Below are 18961 nucleotides of genomic sequence, written 5' to 3' on the forward strand. Positions count from 1 at the left end.
TGAATTACGAAACAAATTTAACACGGAAACGATCGTGCCAAGCATAAAGAGTTAGTAAAACAATCTTAAATATATATAAGCGAAATATTTAAAAGCTCTCTGGTTATTTCATGTATTCTCTCAAGCCGCTAGATTGTTTTATTTGTAAATGGAGGGTGGTTTCATGCATTTGACCCGAATTTATGGGTATAAGTTTTACCAAACCCAGATAGCTCATAAACAGGTTATAACATCTCATTAAAAAAAATTAAGCTCACCAAATATTTGATATGAAAATCCTATAAAATAGGGATATACAAAAAATTATTATCCGATTTAAAAAAGTATTATATATAATTAAGAAACAATTTTGTAGTCTAATAAATAAGCGGGTCATGAGTCTCACTAAACTCACATAACTTTTAAACCGGATTATAACATCTATTCGTGAAACCCTTTATTCCTTAAATTATAAATTATAAGTATATTATTAACTTTTTTATAATAAATAAAATTATAGAAATGAGAAAACATTGAAAAAAAAGATTGATTTTACACCGTGTGTACAAGCACAACCAACTATAATCAAACTACCAGATAAAAAAGGGAGCCTGGTGACGTTGCCTCCGTCGTAACCATGAACCTGCAACCGGTTCCTCCGTCGCCTGCCGGTGAAGATGACAATAACATCACCGGTAGCAACTCTATACCGACTCCCGAAACCATAAGCCTGGTACCGGTTCCACCGCCACCTGCCAGTGAAGAGGATAATAACATGACCGGTAATGACTCTGCATCAACTCCACCAGTGTCACTCAGTTCTCAAGCAATTAGCTCATCCTCTTCCTCCTCAAATCCTCCAGGTATACAACTCTACCTACCTCTGGTCACCTGTTTTTACTACACTTTTACCTAATTTTGAGCCAATTGAACGTTTATTTGCTTATTATTGCATGTTTTATGAATTTAGGGTTTAAGCTTTACAACTCACTATCCTATCCTGAATAATAATAATATGTTTGGTTCTGATATGGTATCTGAATTAGATCCGGTGAAATTAACAGCGAGGTCACGCTTGCACGAGATATGTGCGAAAAGTCATTGGAAGCCTCCTGTATTCGATTGCTGCAATGAAGAAGGTCCGAGTAATCACAGATCGTAAGTTTCATCGACTCTAATTTCGTCTCAGTGATCGTCATTCCAGCTTTCGATATTGATTATTTGCATCACTAAAAGGCGCACAATCACAAGCGCAACCACATTTTCGACGTAAGGCTTAGATTGTGATGCGGAGTGGAAGCGATAAGATAACAGAGAGAAGTAATTCTTAAAGAAGAAGAAATCTTAAATTACAAAACATCAAATGGCAACTGCAATTAATATGTTAATTAATAACTTCAATTACTAAGCACGGCTAGAAAACGCGCAAAGCTAATTATGGAAATGTTTTATTGTTGCAAAACTTGAGGAGAAATTCTCCTGTGGTGGAATCGGAGGCTTAAATTATAGATTTTAGGCCACACGCACGATCTGGCTCGCCAAGACCTTTCCATTGACTGCTCATGGGCCCCGTAATTCTACTCTTAGCCCGAGTTATGGATTTTTTAAGTTTATGCTCTTCCTGCCATGTTCCCCCCTATCAAGCTGATCCATATAAAAGTCCGCTAAATCTTGGATAAGTTTCTCATTAGATTGTATACTTGAAACAGGTTCACTAACAAAGTCAGTATTGAGATGAAAGAAGGCTCAAATTCAAAGTTAGTGGTTGAGTGCATTGGCAAACCTCAGTTCAGCAAGAAAAGTGCAGCAGATTCAGCTGCTGAGGGAATCTTGTGGTACCTTGAGCATTTAAGTTATCCCAAAAAGGCTAAGCGGTCCAAGAAATCAAGGTGATTACTTATAATTTAGCCTAAGGTGATTTCAAATCGTATTTATCTAGGGCTGTGTTGTAACGTGCATGTTATTGCATTTCTGTGAAAACCATTAAAGGTTATCTTCAGTATAATTTAAGTAGTATCACTTCATCTTCCACACATTAGACATTTAGACTTCTGCCCAATTCAGTCATTTTTGAAATTGTGGCAGCCTGAAACAAACATAAGCACTTGAAGAACTTGCACATAGTTACATTATGAACAGTAAGGTACATTTCTACAGGTAGAACTGAGATTACATACAATGATGGTAACATGAATATAAAATCAAAATACAAAGCAATGGCTTTCTAAATCTTATTTCGCCAACTGCGGATCCTGTGTAATCGATCTCGTCTTCTTGACTTATTCCAACATCTCATCCATAAATTATATTGGATGAAACTAAAGCTGCAAAGTGAACCTTCATGAATAACAATGTACCTAAATCTTATTCTCTTTGCCAAAATCTTTACTTAGGCGAACTAAACTAATTCCACCTTAGTATTTTAATAATCTTATACAGTATAGTGCTGTTGAATCGTATCAATATCAAGACCCTTAAGCTTCACTACTGATTCAACATGCCCCTTTATTGTATGTAGCTCCCTCAATCTATAACAAGGTTATAGAAGAAATATAATAAGAATACAAATAATGATGAATTAATTTTTGTGAAATTGAGTTTATTAGTTATTACCTAGCCACTTCAGCCCGCTTCTTGGCTTGTTCTGCCAGCTCAGACAACTCCCTGTAGCTACTCTTATCATTAAAATGTTCAGCCTGCTCTGGTGGTTGGAGCCCGTGGACTGTTCGTTGTTCCATGGCCCATTGGGCCTTCCTTTCACCCCGTCCATAGTCCTTTTTGGTAGTAAAAGCGGTCTAGTTTCTCATAAGATCAGAAGAAAGAAAAACCATTCAGTCAACTACGAGTTTACCATTCTTAGAAGTTAGAACCTAAGTAAAATATGTATTCTACCTTGTTTTGGAGCAGATTGTTCCAAGCCCGGCCCGCCAATGCATACCGTATGCAGAACTTGAAAATATCTAGAGGGATATAGAATATTATACTATAAATCCAAATCACACCGGCCCATCCCCAACCAATTCCATGAATTCTTGCGAAATCCCATTTTGCATAGACCGCGATTAATGTAGCAATCTTCATCAAACAGTAATATTACAGATTTAGAATGCAAAACAACATTATAGCATAAAACTTTAGGATACGTAAGTAATACTCACCAGCTGTGCTATCAAAAAGGCTGTCAGAAGCAGTAAACCAGGTCGCTCAACGTATGACCAACTTCTTGACCTAGTGACAAAAATAAGTGCTTGACTCACAATGCTGACCTGGAGGTACAAAGCTGCTGTAAGCTCATAGTCGTTGTGTCTAATCGATCTTACACCAAATTTATCCTGTAACCAATTCCCACAATACAATATTATTATCACCATTAAACTATCATCTTAGTGAAGTAAATTTTTTTACAGTTATCTTACTGTAAAGAAGTCAGAGTCTTTTGCTAGCCAGAAGAAAATAACTGTCATGACAGCTAAGTAAGTCCCAAAAACAATCCCAGTAAGAAATATTTCCCTCAGTTTCCATGAATCGGGCATCGGTGAAGGTTTGACTTTATCCTTTGAAATGGTCATGATAGTTCCATCATTAAGAATAGCAATAATCAGAACTGTCGAAGCATGAAATGAATCTGACCTGATCCATGACGATGTTTCCACGGATTTTCGAGATGAAACGAACCACGTCTTGATCTTCTTCTCCGGTTGCTTGAGACCTGCAATGGTTTTTTCGGGGGTGTGAAGGTGACTGCTAAGAAATCTCAAAGATCTCTTGTTTACAGACACAAAAAAGTGGTGGTGGCTCTTATTGAGCATGACCCCTTAATAAGGAGGTGGAGACCTCCTTATATAGAGAGCCTCATGGCCACCATCATGGTACCCTAATGGGCCTAGCCCAGTTAGGGTTATCTCCACAAAACCCCCTCAGCCCAATAACATTGTATTAGTCCATATAATAAAATAAGCCAAACATAATAAATTTAGGGTCGTAAAACCGGGTTTAGTACCATACCCCTACAAGAACCATGAAAGGCGAGAAGTCAAACTTCCAGATCAGCGCGAGGAGCATGAAACCTAGAACCACACGAATGGTGATGGAGACAGCATAGATGGTGTAGTTTTTCATCCTCTGAAAAATGGCTCGGCTAGTAAGTACTGCACTCACAATCACGCTTAGCCCAGGCTCGGTCAGAACTATGTCGGATGCACCTCGGGCCGCATCGGTTGCGTCGGCAACCGCGATACCAATGTCTGCTCGTTTTAGTGCCGGCGCATCGTTTACACCGTCTCCCGTCATTCCACATATATGTTTTCGTTCTTGTAACTTCTTCACAATTTCATACTTGTGCTCTGCATTTCTCAACCCCTTCTACAATTTTAGTTCTAAATCATTTAAAGTGTTATTAATATTTAATTTGGAGTAAGTTTTGCTTCTAGTCTCTGTGATTTGCCCCAAATTGGCAGCTACATCATTTTTATATGCCTGAGGCACACTGGCTTTGCATTTTGTTATCACTTGAGTCCAGCCAGGCTTTCCATTTTTCAGTTAAGTTGAGGGGTTTTAGTTTTTTTTTAACTGAGGTACAAGTTATTAATGAAGAAATATAGTAAATACATGTATAATTTTGTAGCGGGGCATACCTTTTTTTTAAAGAAAAAAAAAATATTTAAATTTAATGTATGCATTGGAAGATTGTACATGCGCTAATAACTTGTACCTCAATTAAAAAGACTAAAATACCCCTCAACTTAACAGAAAAAAACGGATGAAGTTGGATTCAAGTGGCAACAAAATGCAACCCATTATGTGGCAACGTGCCTCAGCCCTCAGGCAAAAAAAAAACGATGTTCTAACTGACAATTTGGAGCAAACCGCAGGAACTAAAAGCGAAACTTACTCTTAAATTCGTGTACTTACCAGGAAAAACACCAGCAAACCCGTCAGCCTTTTCGATTAGCTCCTCAATAGGAATATTAGCAATAGATGCATCTTTGTGTTGTCCCAATAGGGATGAAGAGGGGTACATATTTGTCCCCATTCCGAGCCTTCGGCCCGTTTCTTTACCAATGGCTAGTTGATCACCCGTGATCATCTTCACATTAACACCAAGGTGTAGGGCCCGTCTAATTGTTTCAGCACTGTCGTGCCTTGGCGGGTCAAACAGCGGTAGGAGACCAACAAACACCCAAGGCCCGCCAGGACTCTTTCGTTTTTTCAGGTACCGTCTGCATACAACCACCAAAAATCACTTTCTTAGATCGGTCACAGGTCAATGGGTTGGGTTGACTTTCAAGTTTCAACCCGTTTGAGATTAAAGAAACTTGCCTGTTGACAGACAGCAAGAGAACGAAGACCGCGCTCAGCAAATTTATCAATGATGTTGAAAACCCTTTTGCTAGCATCATCTTTTAGGTTACACAGCTCCACAATCTGATAGATTTCAAGCAATTATATTAGTATCTAACCAAACAAAAGAAAAAACAAACAAACAACAAATAAATAATTATTAACCTGCTCAGGTGCACCTTTGCTCACTCGATGCCAATTTCCACTTTGATCTATATATGTTATCGCCGTTCGTTTATCCACAGGATTAAACGGTAGAAAGTGTACCACACTGATCCCCGCTCTTGCCTAAATTAATAAAATGGTGAGAGAAAAAAAGACTAAAATGCCCCTAGGTGATGATTCAACAAACTTTTTAGACGGCGTTAACACTAGGGACTGAAATGGTTACAGAAAGTAATCTGAGACCATGATACGACAAAAGATTCATTTTGGACTGAAAGAGTTAAACATGTCAAACCTCACGACCGAAAGCATAATTTACTATATTTTTCATATATCATTGTTCATTACCTCCTTAGGATCAGCAAGCATCAATTGCATCCTGATTCTCCACTCTTGAAGCCCTTGCTCCCATTAAAATAACTGTATCTTTATCCATATCCTTTACAAAGACCTACGCACCATAAAAAAAGGTCATCACGTGATCTTTCTTGTTTTAAATTTTGACTTTGACTTTTGACTTTTACCTCAATAAGACTTTTATCAACTGTGAGCTTATTAAGTGTGAGAGTGCCAGTCTTGTCACTACACAAAACATCCATCCCGGCCATTTCTTCAATGGCTGTCATCCTTTTAGTGATTGATCCTTGCTGTGATAACTTGTGGGACCCAATAGCCATTGTAACCGACAACACGGTTGGCATTGCAATCGGGATGCCGCCTATGAGCAAAACCAATAAGTTATCGATTCCGTTTCTGTAGCTCCTTTTCTGAATCGGGTACATCACCACTATTTCTATTATTAGCCCAACCGCAATCGAGCAAATACAAAAATTACCAATCGCTGTTAACACCTAACAAACAAACCCCGATGTCATCACAAGCGTAAATTTGGCGTTTACTTATCAACAGACTGGTTCGGGTTATCTTTTATTTCTAACGAGTCAATCCAGTGAAATAAAGAAATGTCTTAAAATGAAACCTATCAAATAGGTTAAGTGGGTCAAATAGGTCAAAAATCACCCATATTTGATGCACTAGTTATCTATTATTTAATATTTTTTTAATAAAAAATGTTTTGGGTCAAACAAGTCCAAATATGTATTTTTAATGCATTAAACCTCCAAAATCATTCTTTCATAATGTTAATTAAGTTAATGCTATAAAATGTTTGGCAATCATATTTGATGTTTAACGAGTAAACATTTCTGGCCAAACATGTCGAAAGTCCTAGTGTAAGTTTAAATCATGGAATCGCCTAAATTTTTTTTTTTTTGGTCGAAAGTTTAAAATGTGGAAAAACATATTTTTAAATCATATTTTATGTACTAATGAATTATTCTAAAAGAATTATTATTTTCTTTTCTTTTTGTGAAAAACTGTTTCAGGTTAAACCTACCCCACCCAACCCATTTTGACCAGTTACAAAACTTATTGGGCCCGCACATGCTACCGTCATATAAGTACCTTTTGGAAGTGGCCGATTTGATTTGTGCTATCGACTAAGTGAGCCGCCTTACCAAAGAAAGTATGGACCCCAGTAGCGATCACAACAGCTTCAATCTCACCTTGTTTACATGTTGAACCCGAAAAAACACTATTACCAGGTTTCTTAGTTGCTGGTAATGACTCACTGGTCAACGCAGCCTGGTCAATCTTGAGCGGGTCCCCTTCTAGAAGACGTGCATCAGCGGGTACAATATAACCAAGCTTAATGCTAATAATATCTCCTGGTACAAGAAACTCGGCTTCTGCTTCAGCCCATTTTCCATCCCTTAAAAGCTTTGTTTTTGGAGCTAAACCTGCCATTAATGCTGCTGCAGCATTTCCTGCATTGTTTTCTTCTATGAAACTTATGGTTGAGTTGATTAATAACAATGTTGTTATTCCAACAAAATCTTGCCAATCTGGTGGCTTTCCCTGCAATATTTATTTCACCATCAACTCATCATAATATATAAAAAATTAGAAATTAATGTAGAGGTCACTTCATATGCTAAGTGGTTTTAGTATGAAGTATCCTGGACGTGGCACGTGCATTTTGGGCAAGGTATATATGTGTCTGTATAACTATAAGGGTCATTGTAATCACACAAGTCGTTTATGAGCCAAGCATGGACATTTTGACCGCATTGTGGCAATTGGTTTACGCGTGTTTAAAAGAAATAGAGAGAAAGAGAGAGACCCCTCCGTTAGCCAAGACAATGGCCATAATAGCAGCGACTTCCATGACCCATGAAAGAGGATTCCACATAAACCCTAAGAACTTTAGAAATTTGCTTTCCTGCATGAGATAGGCATCATGAAATGAAAGCAAAATTATTAAAATATAAATTAAAAAAATAAATAAAAGTGAAATGACCTTTTTTTCCTCTAATTTATTTGGACCAAATATTCCTAGCCTTCTTTTGCCTTCTTCACTTGTCAAACCCTCTTTTGTGCATTTCAATTGATCAAATAACTCATCCATTGGCATATGTTCCTGTAATTAAATCAAACAAAATCAACATTTTCTTTATTAATGCTCAATAATAAATTTATTAAAAAAAATTGTATAAATGTCATACAAGATCTACAGTCTCCTTCATGATATCATCCCATGTGATGCCCTCACTCTCCGCCATTGTTGAGTTTGTGAAAGCTTTTGTGCAGGAAGGAAGAGATAGTAAATAAAAACTATAATATGGTACAGAGGTGGAATTATTAACTAATAGGAGATGAACTTAAGTAATATTATTTTACCATCACAATTTACATGAATGTATATATTATTTATACATACTTGTTTAGTTACTTTTTTAAACTTGTGGATGTTAATCAAGAGAAGACCCAACACTTTAGGACACTATATTTACGCATGTGCCAATACTTTTACCATGCATACTATCGAACCTTCAGTACTTTCTATATTCGTGACCGTATTTTTCTCTACTAGTTAATCGTACTTCGACTCTTTTCGGTCAAACCATGTGTTCGATTAATCAAAGGTGGGTCGTGTTATTCTCAACTTCTAAGTCTTTTCTAGTTTACGTGCATGATTTTAAACTTATGTTTATATTACACCATTACTATATATAACAAAAGTTAATGCATCAAAATGGTATATTTGTAATTTTGTATATCTTTATATTTAGCATCACGATATGTATCCATTCCTCACATATCCTTAATCAACTTACAAAGCAATCATACAAGATAAAATTATAAATTCGAGTGTCCGGGAAGTTTAACCAAGCAAATAGAATATTATACATGAAAAATCACTACTACAACAATCATCATACCCAGTATAATTTCACATGTAGAAAAATATTAGTAGGGTACGGGGAGGGAGGGTGGGATATGTAGGCAGACCATGCCTATAGCCAGCAGATAAAGATGCTACTTTCAGGGAGACCCCCAACTACACACATGGTATGTGGACATGAAAAATATATCAGTTACTTAGAGTGCATGTATCTAGTATATATGAATATAAACAACCAAAATGATGCCCATATGAAAAGTACTAACAATATAACCGTAGTAAACTACCAATAACAGAGACAATGTAAGAAAGAATAATACTAATAGATAACACATCATATATGGAAAGACAACGACAATAGATAGCATGCAAAGAAACACTTATACATGAAAAATCACTAAAATCATTTAAAATCTAGTCTTTTAACCTTTGAAAGAAACACTTATATGATTCCAGAACTTTAAGCTATTAGTGTGAGAAATTTGTCACTTGTCACGATGCTTTTAGTTTAAAGCTTTAGAATCAAGTCTAGATCAATTTTCTAGCCAAATTGTCATATAAGTAGTTTAATTGTTTAATACGGTTATTTCAACAATTTCTCCTTCCAAACAGATTTTGATTTTAAACACACACACACAATTTACTTAATGCTTAAGAGCATTCTCATCCTATCCCTTAAATTTTTGTGAGGGAAGTTTGTAAATTATAGGGTAAGGTTTTGAGTGGTTGTGAGTGTAAATTATAGAATGGAGAGAGAAAAGATAGTGATTTTTTTGTAAATTTTAGTGATTTTATGTAAATTATAGGATGGAAAGAGAAAATTGTAATGATTAAAGTATAAAAAAATATTATTTAACTAATCAATAAAGAGAAATATAGTTTGTTTACTGTAATTATAGAGACGAGAAGATTGAGAATGCTCTAACCCTATAAGTTGAGTTGCCTGACAACTTTCAATTTTCCAACAATTTCTCTATTTTTAGGTTTTAACATTTTGTGAACAAAGACAATGCCCAGATAACTTGTCATAACACAAATGTGGAGATACTTTAACATGCACGTGCAAATGATGGGCAGTATTCTGCTCACATGTATTGGTGTTGACTGAATATGAAAATACGACAAACGTAACATAGCATGTGCACCAACTTGAAACTTTATGGAAACTTCCTAGCGGTTCTTAATTTATTTGTATGTGTAACACACTAACACGACTCATGGGCTACGGCATAATTTAGGTATGAAACAAAATAAAGGTTTTTATATACTTAACTAGCTTTTGAACCCGTGTATTACACGAGATTTATCAAACGATAAAAATAAATAAGGTTCGTTATTTCAATTGTAATTCTCAAAATACTTATGAATTAATTTAATGTATACTTAAGGGAAAAACAAACGGGTAAAATTACTAAAATAGCATGGGTTTTGGAAACGTTGGGTGTGGATTTGCAAGAAATTTAAAAAATGTGCTAAAGTTACGCAGTTGGTCAAACTTCATGTATGAAAATGACACTATGTTATAATTCGCTTGACAAAATGATTATGACCCATAACCCATAAATATCTAGAATGAATGAGATGAGAGATTAAAAATTATGAGACATGTAAGCTTAACACCTAAGCTTCAACATTTTCTTTTATTAGTATTGTAAGATAAGATTATATCATATCTATTTTATTAAACATGTTAGATTGAATAAAGAGTAAAGTGCCATTTTCGTCCTTTTGGTTTGACAAATAATGGGAATTTAGTCCAAAAAGTTTATTTTTTGCATATGCACCCTCCACATTTCTCAATTCTTGCCAATTACATCCAAATCACTAACATCGTTAAATTTAATCGTTAAGTCAGGGATAGACATGTATTTTCACTATTTCTTTATTATATGAGTAAAGTGCCAAAATAGTCCCTGAGGTTTGGTCATATTTGCGAATTTCGTCCAAAAATATTTTTTTTACAAGTGGACCCTCGATTTTTCCCAACTGTTGTCAATTTCGTCCAAATTGTTAACTCGGTCTAAATTCAACGTTAACTTATGGGTGTTACTGTCCTTTTACATGTTTGTTTACATTATAGTTATTATGTGTTTGTTTGATGACATATATTAGGGATGAGCTCGGTACCGTACCGGTACCGAAAATCCTGATCCCGAAAATTGCAAATGTTCGGTACCGGTATTTGAGGTAAAATTCGGGAAATACCGGTACCGTACCGATCCTGAAAACTCAAAACCTTGGTACCGACGGTACCAAATTGGTACCGGTACCGATTTTGCTCATCCTAACATATATAACATTTCACGATTCCTATGTTTGAAATCCAATATATTATCCGTTTGTTTATTCTTCTTTATTTTTAGTCATATAAGGGTTTAGCTCAGTGTAATAATAGCAACAATGTAAACAAATATGTAAAAAGAAAGTAATACCGTTGAGTTAACGTTAAATTTAGACCGAGTTAACAAATTGGACGAAATTGGCAACAGTTGGGAAACATCGAGGGTCTAATTGCGAAAAAAAATATTTTTGGACGAAATTAGCAAATACGACCAAACTTCAAGGACGATTTTGGCACTGTACTCTTGTAATAAAGAAATAGTGAAAACACATATCTACCCCTGAGTTAATGATTCAATTTAACGGAGTTAGTGATTTGGATGTAATTGGGAAACGTGGAGGGTCCATATGCAAAAAATAAACCTTTTGGACTAAATTCGCATTATTTGCCAAACCACAAGGACGAAAATGACGATTTACTACTCTTGAATAAATAAATCGGTGCATAATGGGTGGATAATTAGATATGTAGAACACAACCTAGTCAAGGACGATTATCACGAATCTAGTGGTCGCAAGTCATAACGACTTGCTAAACAACATGACGAATCTAGGAAAAAAAACAATTGGAAATATCATATTTACAAATACCAACGCTAAAAACATAGGTAATTTTGCATTTTAGTTTAGACAATGTACGCACTTTTTTGCCGGTTCACTCTCACTCAAAGCATAGGCCTTTAACCAAATATTAGACTACCTACTGGGGTTTTTAAGATTTTTTGTTTTAGTTTTTAAATACTAATATATAACTTGGTTTTAAATATGAGTTTTTATCAAATAAAAATTAAATTAACGTGTAACTGTGAGAATTAAATAGTGTAATTATATATGTAACATAGTGTAATAATAGTGTATTGTATTTACATCATAGTGTAATTATGCTACGATGTAATTGCATAATTACACTACTTGTACGTATAACTACACTACTTGATTCGCACGGTTAACACGTTTTTTTTAGTTTGTATGTTAACTTTCCCCTTAAAATATAAATTCAATAAAAGGTATTACAATGTGTACTATCAAGTAAATTAACATAAAGTTATTAAAAAAAAAGCTTATTAGTTATTTTAAATAGTAACGGGACGTTATGAATGATAAAGATTAACATCATGTAACTATTATATATAAGTGATCTAATTAGAATACTTTTAAAACTTCGTTACTATTATATGACAGTAGTACACATTCAGCTAGTATTAGAATGTCAAGTGGTACGTTCAACATTCCAACTTTAACTTTTTAATAAGTTTGATGCGCTATTGATTACATCAGTGTGTTTAACTCTTGTTTCGACATGTCCAACTTTCTAGATTCGTAATAAGTTTAATCACACAAGTATCATTGAGACTTTCTCTAAGAGGTGTTTCTAACTCGCAATAATGTGTTTAAGTTGCTACATTGAGTGATGTATCTGTCGTTTATGAGTGATTACTCCATTATTGGCACGATGTTTGGGCTCATGTTGAACCTTTTTACTCGAAACGTTTATTTGATGAGGTTTCATTTTACACTAGTATATGTATTAATCAACTTACATAACTACATATGTAAGATAAATAATTTGTATAAAATATATAATTTAAAATCTCATTAACGGTTTCAAACAGAACAGAACTCAAATGTCCCATAATCAAGCAGCTCCTCAATCATTTCTTCTACATATTCATCTTCAGGAGACTTGCAATGCTCTATTTTGTCGGAACAGGGAGACTGCTGTCGGTTTTGTTTATCGTCTTTGTTACTCACCACTGTTTTCTTTGATAATTCAAGAGATGCTATGTGGCATTTATGTAATTTAGCTCTCAAAGTTGCGGACAGTAGCTTTGAAGAAGCCAGCCGCGACACTTCTGCGTCGTAAGCAAAATTTGTTCGCGCCCTTGTCCAGCACATTAGTCGAGCAGCTTCATCGTACGCCAGTGCTGCATCCTCTGCTGTCTCAAATGTGCCTAACCATATTCTTGTTTTCCTGCTCACATTATCATACATAGAACAATTGTTAGAAGATAAGACTATTAATAAAAATGCTAAACACCCAGAAAACTTGGTGTCACAATTTTAGCGAAAGCCAGTAATTTATCACGGAACAAGTGCGCATGAAATGAAAAAACCAATCCAAAATAACCTAAGTGAAACAAAAACTGACGGTTGGGTTCTATGTTTTCATAAAACCCAACTTTTGGTTCAGTTTCGGTTTTGCATGTTAATATAACCGAAAAAGCCAAACCGAACCGAATTTATAGGATTTTATTTTTTATTTTGAAATTTGAGTAATGTTACAAAGTTCAATATAAAGTTTAACTAAAATACTTTTAGCACAAATATATATTATCAATTAATTATAGTCTAACAATAAAGTTTAGGTCCAAATTCATTATTTTTTGTCAACTTTTGTTTTTTCACCCAAAATTTTTAAGCCCAAATGACAAAACTGAAAGAGCTGAAACCAAACCCAAAAACCGAAACCAAGTGGTTTTCAAAAACTGACAAACCCGAACTCGCACCGACCCATGCACACCCCTGTCGAACAGCTGGTGTGTTTTAAACAAGTGACGTAAAAGATTAGAAATTTACAAGAGAGGGTGGCGAATTTCGGAGACCCAAGATCCCCAATGCCGCTGACGAACTCCTCTGTATCGTTGTTGAGATCTAGCCATGGTGGTTTGTGATAACTGATCGGTCGCAAGAACACTTGATGGGCTGTCGTGAAAGTGTTTGTGATAATGTCTCAGTGAGAATACCAAAACAGGACTTGTGTCAGTGTGCGGCTTGTCATCTTTATAGCGATTTTGGTCATGTTGATTAGTAACGTGGATGGGTCCCTGACTTATACTAATAACTTTTTAAATCCTGATGGAAAGGAAAATGACAAAATGTTAAAAAGTATGAAGAATCAACATACCACCAACTAAATTGTTTTGTGATTAAATTAAGAATTGAAATATGTTTTTGGATTAAAATCAGGTGAATGTAGTACAAAACAACCATCGACATATGATTTATGTTAGATACTAAGGACATGCCTCACGTTTAACATCCTAATAGTAGGAAACAACCCATGTGCATGTGCCTAATTGATAAGGTCAGGACATAAAATGATACCACATTCGATGCACATTGTGATTTTATTTTTTAATATTTTAGTATACGATACACTACGTATTAGGAAATTTTTAATGGGTGTGTTCGTCTTATGTGGAGAAGAGATAAGGGGTGCGCGCTTGTGTGACGATCGAGAGAGGGGATAGTCGTGAGCTCTATTTGTGCGGGTAGGAGCGGACAACGTCATTGTAAAGGAGAGGGGATGCTCGTGAGCCCCATTTGTGATGCTCTTATAATCATCATCGTCTTTAGAGTATTTATTTTGAAAACGTTATCATTATGATATGTTATAAAAGCAATTGGGACTATTTAAAATAAACAAGTAGTTCTACCCGTGCGTTGCCGCGAACCAAGTTAAACGCATTACATGTTCAAAAGACACCGCACGTACATAGCGACATATACGGGCAGGAAGTCGATTGGTATTGATTCGATTCACGACGGTAAAGTTTTGTGGCTAAAGTTGAAAGTCTAAAGTTTCATAGTAAAAACCTAAAACGCTTGTAGCCATAGTTGAAAGTTTAAAAGTTTCTAAATATTTAAATGCGTAAGATTTTTGTGGTCAAACTTGAAATTTTAAAAGTTTCTAAACGTATAAAAATGTAAATTCTTTATGGACAAAGTTTAAAGGATAAAGTTTTGTGACAAAAATTTTAAGCTAAAAGTGATATAACAAAAGTTGAAAGAATAAAAGTTTTATTATCAAAGTTGAGAGCCCAAAAAGTAAAAATGTTTCAGTTTTGGGCTAAAAAGTTAAGAGGTGAAACTTTGGTGGCGAAAACCGAACTTTGAAAGTTGTTTAATACATATAATAATTTGATGAAGTAGTAGCTGTGTTTTTTTTAACGGCAAATTTCATAAAAAGAACTAGCGGGAAACTAACAAAAACCCCAAAACAAACAGTCAACCAAATCAAACAGCAGAAACAAAACAATAAAAAAAACTATTAAAAAACCACAAGTACACAAGATTAACGAAGGGTTTTAATTTTAAACCCTTCTTCTTCTTCTTTTTCTATAGACTTCCAAATAAGATCTTTCATGCCCTTGAAATTCATTCCCAAGTCACGAGCCAAACTGATTGTAGCCTCTGCCTCCTTTGTATTGTCTCAAGCGCGCCTAGTAGATGTTAAAGATAAAGTCTGTAGAATGAGGACAAAACGACCAAGTGCACAACATATATTTCCTGCATTGTCAAAAAATAAATGTATGGTATGGACATGTCATGTGGTAAACTTAACACCTCTAGTTAAACTATATCGTACTTGTACATTTCATTGTCAAATGGACTACTAGCACGTTTACAATCGCTTAAACGATAATTTTCATCAAGTAATTATACCATTATTAGTTTCTAATTTAATTTGATTGCCACAAACAAATTCACTAAAATACATGTTTTAAGTGTTAACACCTCAATATAATCTAATATGTCTTTCATAAATCAGACCAGTTCACGATTAATAAAATTATAAAAGCAACCAATCAACATTTGGTCTAAAGTATCATTTTGACTAATACCACAAGGATAAATTAAATTGTAATTTAGTTTTTATTCTTAAATAATTATGAAGATATATTGGGGTGGCCTCGTTGGATTATGTTTTGTGTGAGGATGGAATAGACTCGGTGGATCACATCCTTACCGGCTGCTTATTCGTGACGATGGTGTGGCAAAGTATCGGAGTTTGGTGCAAGGTTCTGTTAGAGATTTTGGACTACTACTAATTGTTAGTAATAAATATTAGTATGTGTTACTAATAAACTAATTATTAACGAGTCCAAAAGAGTAGAGATGAATGTGATATCGATACTCTAAAGTGTGTAGTTAAGAACTTGAACTTTGGTAAAAAAGGGAAATGGGTTTGTCCCATATTGGTAGAATGTTTGAGAGCCGTCTTAGTATTTTTGTGTAGTTCGACCGGGTCATGTAACAAGTGTCATGATTATTGCTAAGTGTCGATGTGTGTGGTGAGTCATCAGACACATGTCGGAACTAGTTGGTGAGTCAGAGGACACATGTCAGGTCATGCGCCAAGTGTCGATTGGCTTCTTCTACGCGTGACATGTGTCATGCTGACTCGTGATGACACCTTGCTATATATAGTAAGCTTGGAGCAGCATCTGGTCGCCACCGAAAAATCCAGAATGGTCACTAACACCAAGAACCCGTCCCGTCACGACATATACACCGAAAACTCGATCAGTCACCGACTTCAGTTCAGTTCGTTTCCAACTTTACGATCCCGAACTCCCATTACAAATATGGTTCGGGTGCTAGGGTAATCCCGGCAGTACATACTGCTTCGGCTGTTGTACCCTGGGAAACAGATGGGCTCGCGAAGGTAGACCGAAATCTGTTTTAAGGGACCTCTGTTTAACAGAAATCCTCAGCCACAACCGGGAACCGCAGTTTGTTCAATCTTGCAGCTAGGAAGGTACGGATGACTTCGGGTGATCAAGACAGGTTCACCAATCGAAGGGGCATACAATAAGACATGACTCAGATGCGATTCTTGGGTCTCTGTAAACACAAGCTAGACGACGTGAGTGGAGTTAGGGTGCGGTTTCAGCACAATGATCAACTCGGCTCCGGTCCGGTTTCAACTCGTCAAAGAATCCGACGTTCGAGCACAAGTTAAGGACTTCGGTATGAATCAAGACATGTATATACGTTATATTTGTTGTTATTCTCGTTTAAATTTGTATACGGTGTATGTACTACAATTTCCCAATTTTGTATAAAGAGATTATTTATTTATTTTATTGATATTGTTTAATAAAATCATGACCCATGTCCTACAGGTTCCACCCATTTACTTTTTCGCAGAAGAAGACATCTTCAATTTACACTCCAATATGAATTTAGGAGACAAAGATTATAAGATTTTCCAAGGCATTTTGATGGTAACTAGTAGGCGGATTTGAAAGGCAAGAACTGAAAAACTTAATGAAGGAAGAGAGTCCAAGATTGAAGAGATTATAAGCGATATCACAAAGTTGTGTTTCTTGTGGTTAAAACATAGATCTAAAGACTTGGGGGTGTTGGTTAAGTTGGTGTAAGTATGCTTTCATGTAATTGTGCCGTTCCTCCGTGCTCGGTAGAGGAGTGCTGGTTCTTGTAAGTGCCTCTGGGCTTCTTGTTCTATTGAAGTTCACCGTTAAAAGAAATAATGAAGAAAATATAGATAACAATTTTGATTTGACAAACCTTTGGTTTTCATTTTCATAACAATTTTGATTTTACAAGCATTTCCTTTACACACTTGCTGGGTGTCTTGGTTGGATGCTTCTTTATTATCTAATACCAAGAAATAATGCTGGAAGTGATTATTATGACTGCTTGATGGGTTATTTGGCATAATTTGGAAAAACGTTTTTGACAGCATTGTCAATTTTTATATGTTTTGTTAATAGGAGCTCTAAAGCGAACAACAAATGGTTGTTGTGGTTACAAAACTCATATTTTTTTGTCATGTTTTTTGTTTCTACAGCCAAACTTCTTACTAGTCAAAAGTATTATAAAATTTCAGTAATTCAAAAAAGTTAATTAAAGATATTGAGATAAGATACGAATGAAATTACTTATAAGTTGTTATATTTAATGTATTATATATGTTTTATTATTATAAGTACACATGAATGAAATATAAGAAGCTGGGAAAAGATATGTAACCTTATAGAGTTGTAAATAGGGGTGGCAATCTTGATCTAAACAATTTTAAATGGGTTAATATGGGTTGTTTTAAAAATTAAATGGGTTGATTTGGGTCAAGGATTTTAACTAAATGGGTCAAAATGGGTCATTTGAAATTTCATTTTGTAATTTTCGGGTCAAATTGGGTCACCATATTCAAATAAATGGGTCGATGTGGGTTAGTGTCCTAAGGAAATGTGGCAGGTTTTGGATCGGAACGGGTTTCCGCACGAGATAGGTTTCGGCACGAAACGAGTTTGAGATTGGAACGGGTTCGGTTCAGGTTTCAAGCCAACACGAGTTTTCATACAGGACGGGTTGGGTTTTGGTTTCTTTTTGGTCGATTCCGGACTCGTTTTTGGTTTTTTTTGTTTCGTTTGTGTCCGTTTTTTTAGTTTCGTTTTTGTTCGGTTTCAATTTTTTAGTTTCGTTTTTATTGATTTTTTGATTTCGATTGATTTGGTTCGGTTTTGGCTTTTTGTTTCATTTCCGTCAACTTTTCGGTTTCGGTTTGATTTCTTAGGTTTTTTTTTTAATGGAACGAGGACAACGGAGGAAACATTTTTATTCTTTTACTTTTTTTGTTTTTGATTTATAATTTGAGTTATGATTTTTTTTATTATTATTTTTGAATATTTTTTTGAGAGGTTTTTGTTCTTAATAAGAAAACCCTTCAGAAAAAAATTCAAAAAAAATAATAAAAAAATCATAACTCAAAATATAAATAAAAACAAAAAATCTAAAAATACTAAAATGTTTCCGTCGCTATTCTCGTTTAAAAAAAAAGACCGTTCTGACTCGTTCCGACCCTAACCTATTATGACCCAAACCAAAACAACCTTTTTTTAGTTGACTCATTCTGACTCTAACCCATTTCAACCCAAACCCATTTTAACCCATGACTCGTTCGACCCAACCCAACCCATTTGTCACATCTAGTTGTAAAACATGACACAAACAGCTATTTATTTATTTGGTTTATACATGACTAACGTGTCTTTCTAATAATCGAATATATAAGATTGCTCAAAACTTTAATAAGAATTATTCCACGTTCATCTTTTATTTATCCATTATTATTTGTATACGAAT

The 18961-nt window shown here is 35.1% G+C and overlaps 2 protein-coding genes and 1 pseudogene across 2 annotated transcripts; 1 reads left to right on the top strand and 2 right to left on the bottom strand.

The window, feature by feature from the left end:
• Nucleotides 1-577: 577 nt before the first annotated feature.
• LOC143617981 (uncharacterized) lies at nucleotides 578-2098 on the top strand. Its single transcript, XM_077090354.1, has 3 exons — nucleotides 578-842; nucleotides 1026-1137; nucleotides 1689-2098. Exons 1-3 carry the CDS (start codon nucleotides 617-619, stop codon nucleotides 1870-1872), a joined length of 522 nt encoding a protein of 173 aa, XP_076946469.1. The 5' UTR covers nucleotides 578-616; the 3' UTR covers nucleotides 1873-2098.
• A 244-nt stretch (nucleotides 2099-2342) lies between these two features.
• LOC143617982 (ATPase 9, plasma membrane-type-like) lies at nucleotides 2343-8105 on the bottom strand (annotated as a pseudogene).
• A 4444-nt stretch (nucleotides 8106-12549) lies between these two features.
• Nucleotides 12550-13787, bottom strand: LOC143617980 (ethylene-responsive transcription factor ERF003-like). The gene is made up of 2 exons (XM_077090352.1): nucleotides 13646-13787; nucleotides 12550-13040 (listed from the first exon to the last, which is right to left on the bottom strand). Exons 1-2 carry the CDS (start codon nucleotides 13726-13728, stop codon nucleotides 12674-12676), a joined length of 450 nt encoding a protein of 149 aa, XP_076946467.1. The 5' UTR covers nucleotides 13729-13787; the 3' UTR covers nucleotides 12550-12673.
• Between the last annotated feature and the right edge of the window lie 5174 nt (nucleotides 13788-18961).

The sequence above is a fragment of the Bidens hawaiensis genome, unplaced genomic scaffold, assembly GCF_021521415.1.
Source record: "Bidens hawaiensis isolate Kalapana, Puna unplaced genomic scaffold, B.hawaiensis_p1.1 tig00061229_1, whole genome shotgun sequence".
Lineage (NCBI taxonomy): Eukaryota > Viridiplantae > Streptophyta > Magnoliopsida > Asterales > Asteraceae > Bidens > Bidens hawaiensis.

Bases quoted from the DNA above. Each gene is read 5' to 3' on its own strand.
- LOC143617980 (XM_077090352.1), bottom strand. From the start codon at position 13,728: ATGGCTAGATCTCAACAACGATACAGAGGAGTTCGTCAGCGGCATTGG. The intron at 13,041-13,645 runs GTAAATTTCTAA...TAATGTGAGCAG, and splicing joins GAAATTCGCCACCCTCTCTT to GAAAACAAGAATATGGTTAG.
- LOC143617981 (XM_077090354.1), top strand. From the start codon at position 617: ATGAACCTGCAACCGGTTCCTCCGTCGCCTGCCGGTGAAGATGACAAT. The intron at 843-1,025 runs GTATACAACTCT...TATCTGAATTAG, and splicing joins TTCCTCCTCAAATCCTCCAG to ATCCGGTGAAATTAACAGCG. The intron at 1,138-1,688 runs GTAAGTTTCATC...TACTTGAAACAG, and splicing joins GGTCCGAGTAATCACAGATC to GTTCACTAACAAAGTCAGTA.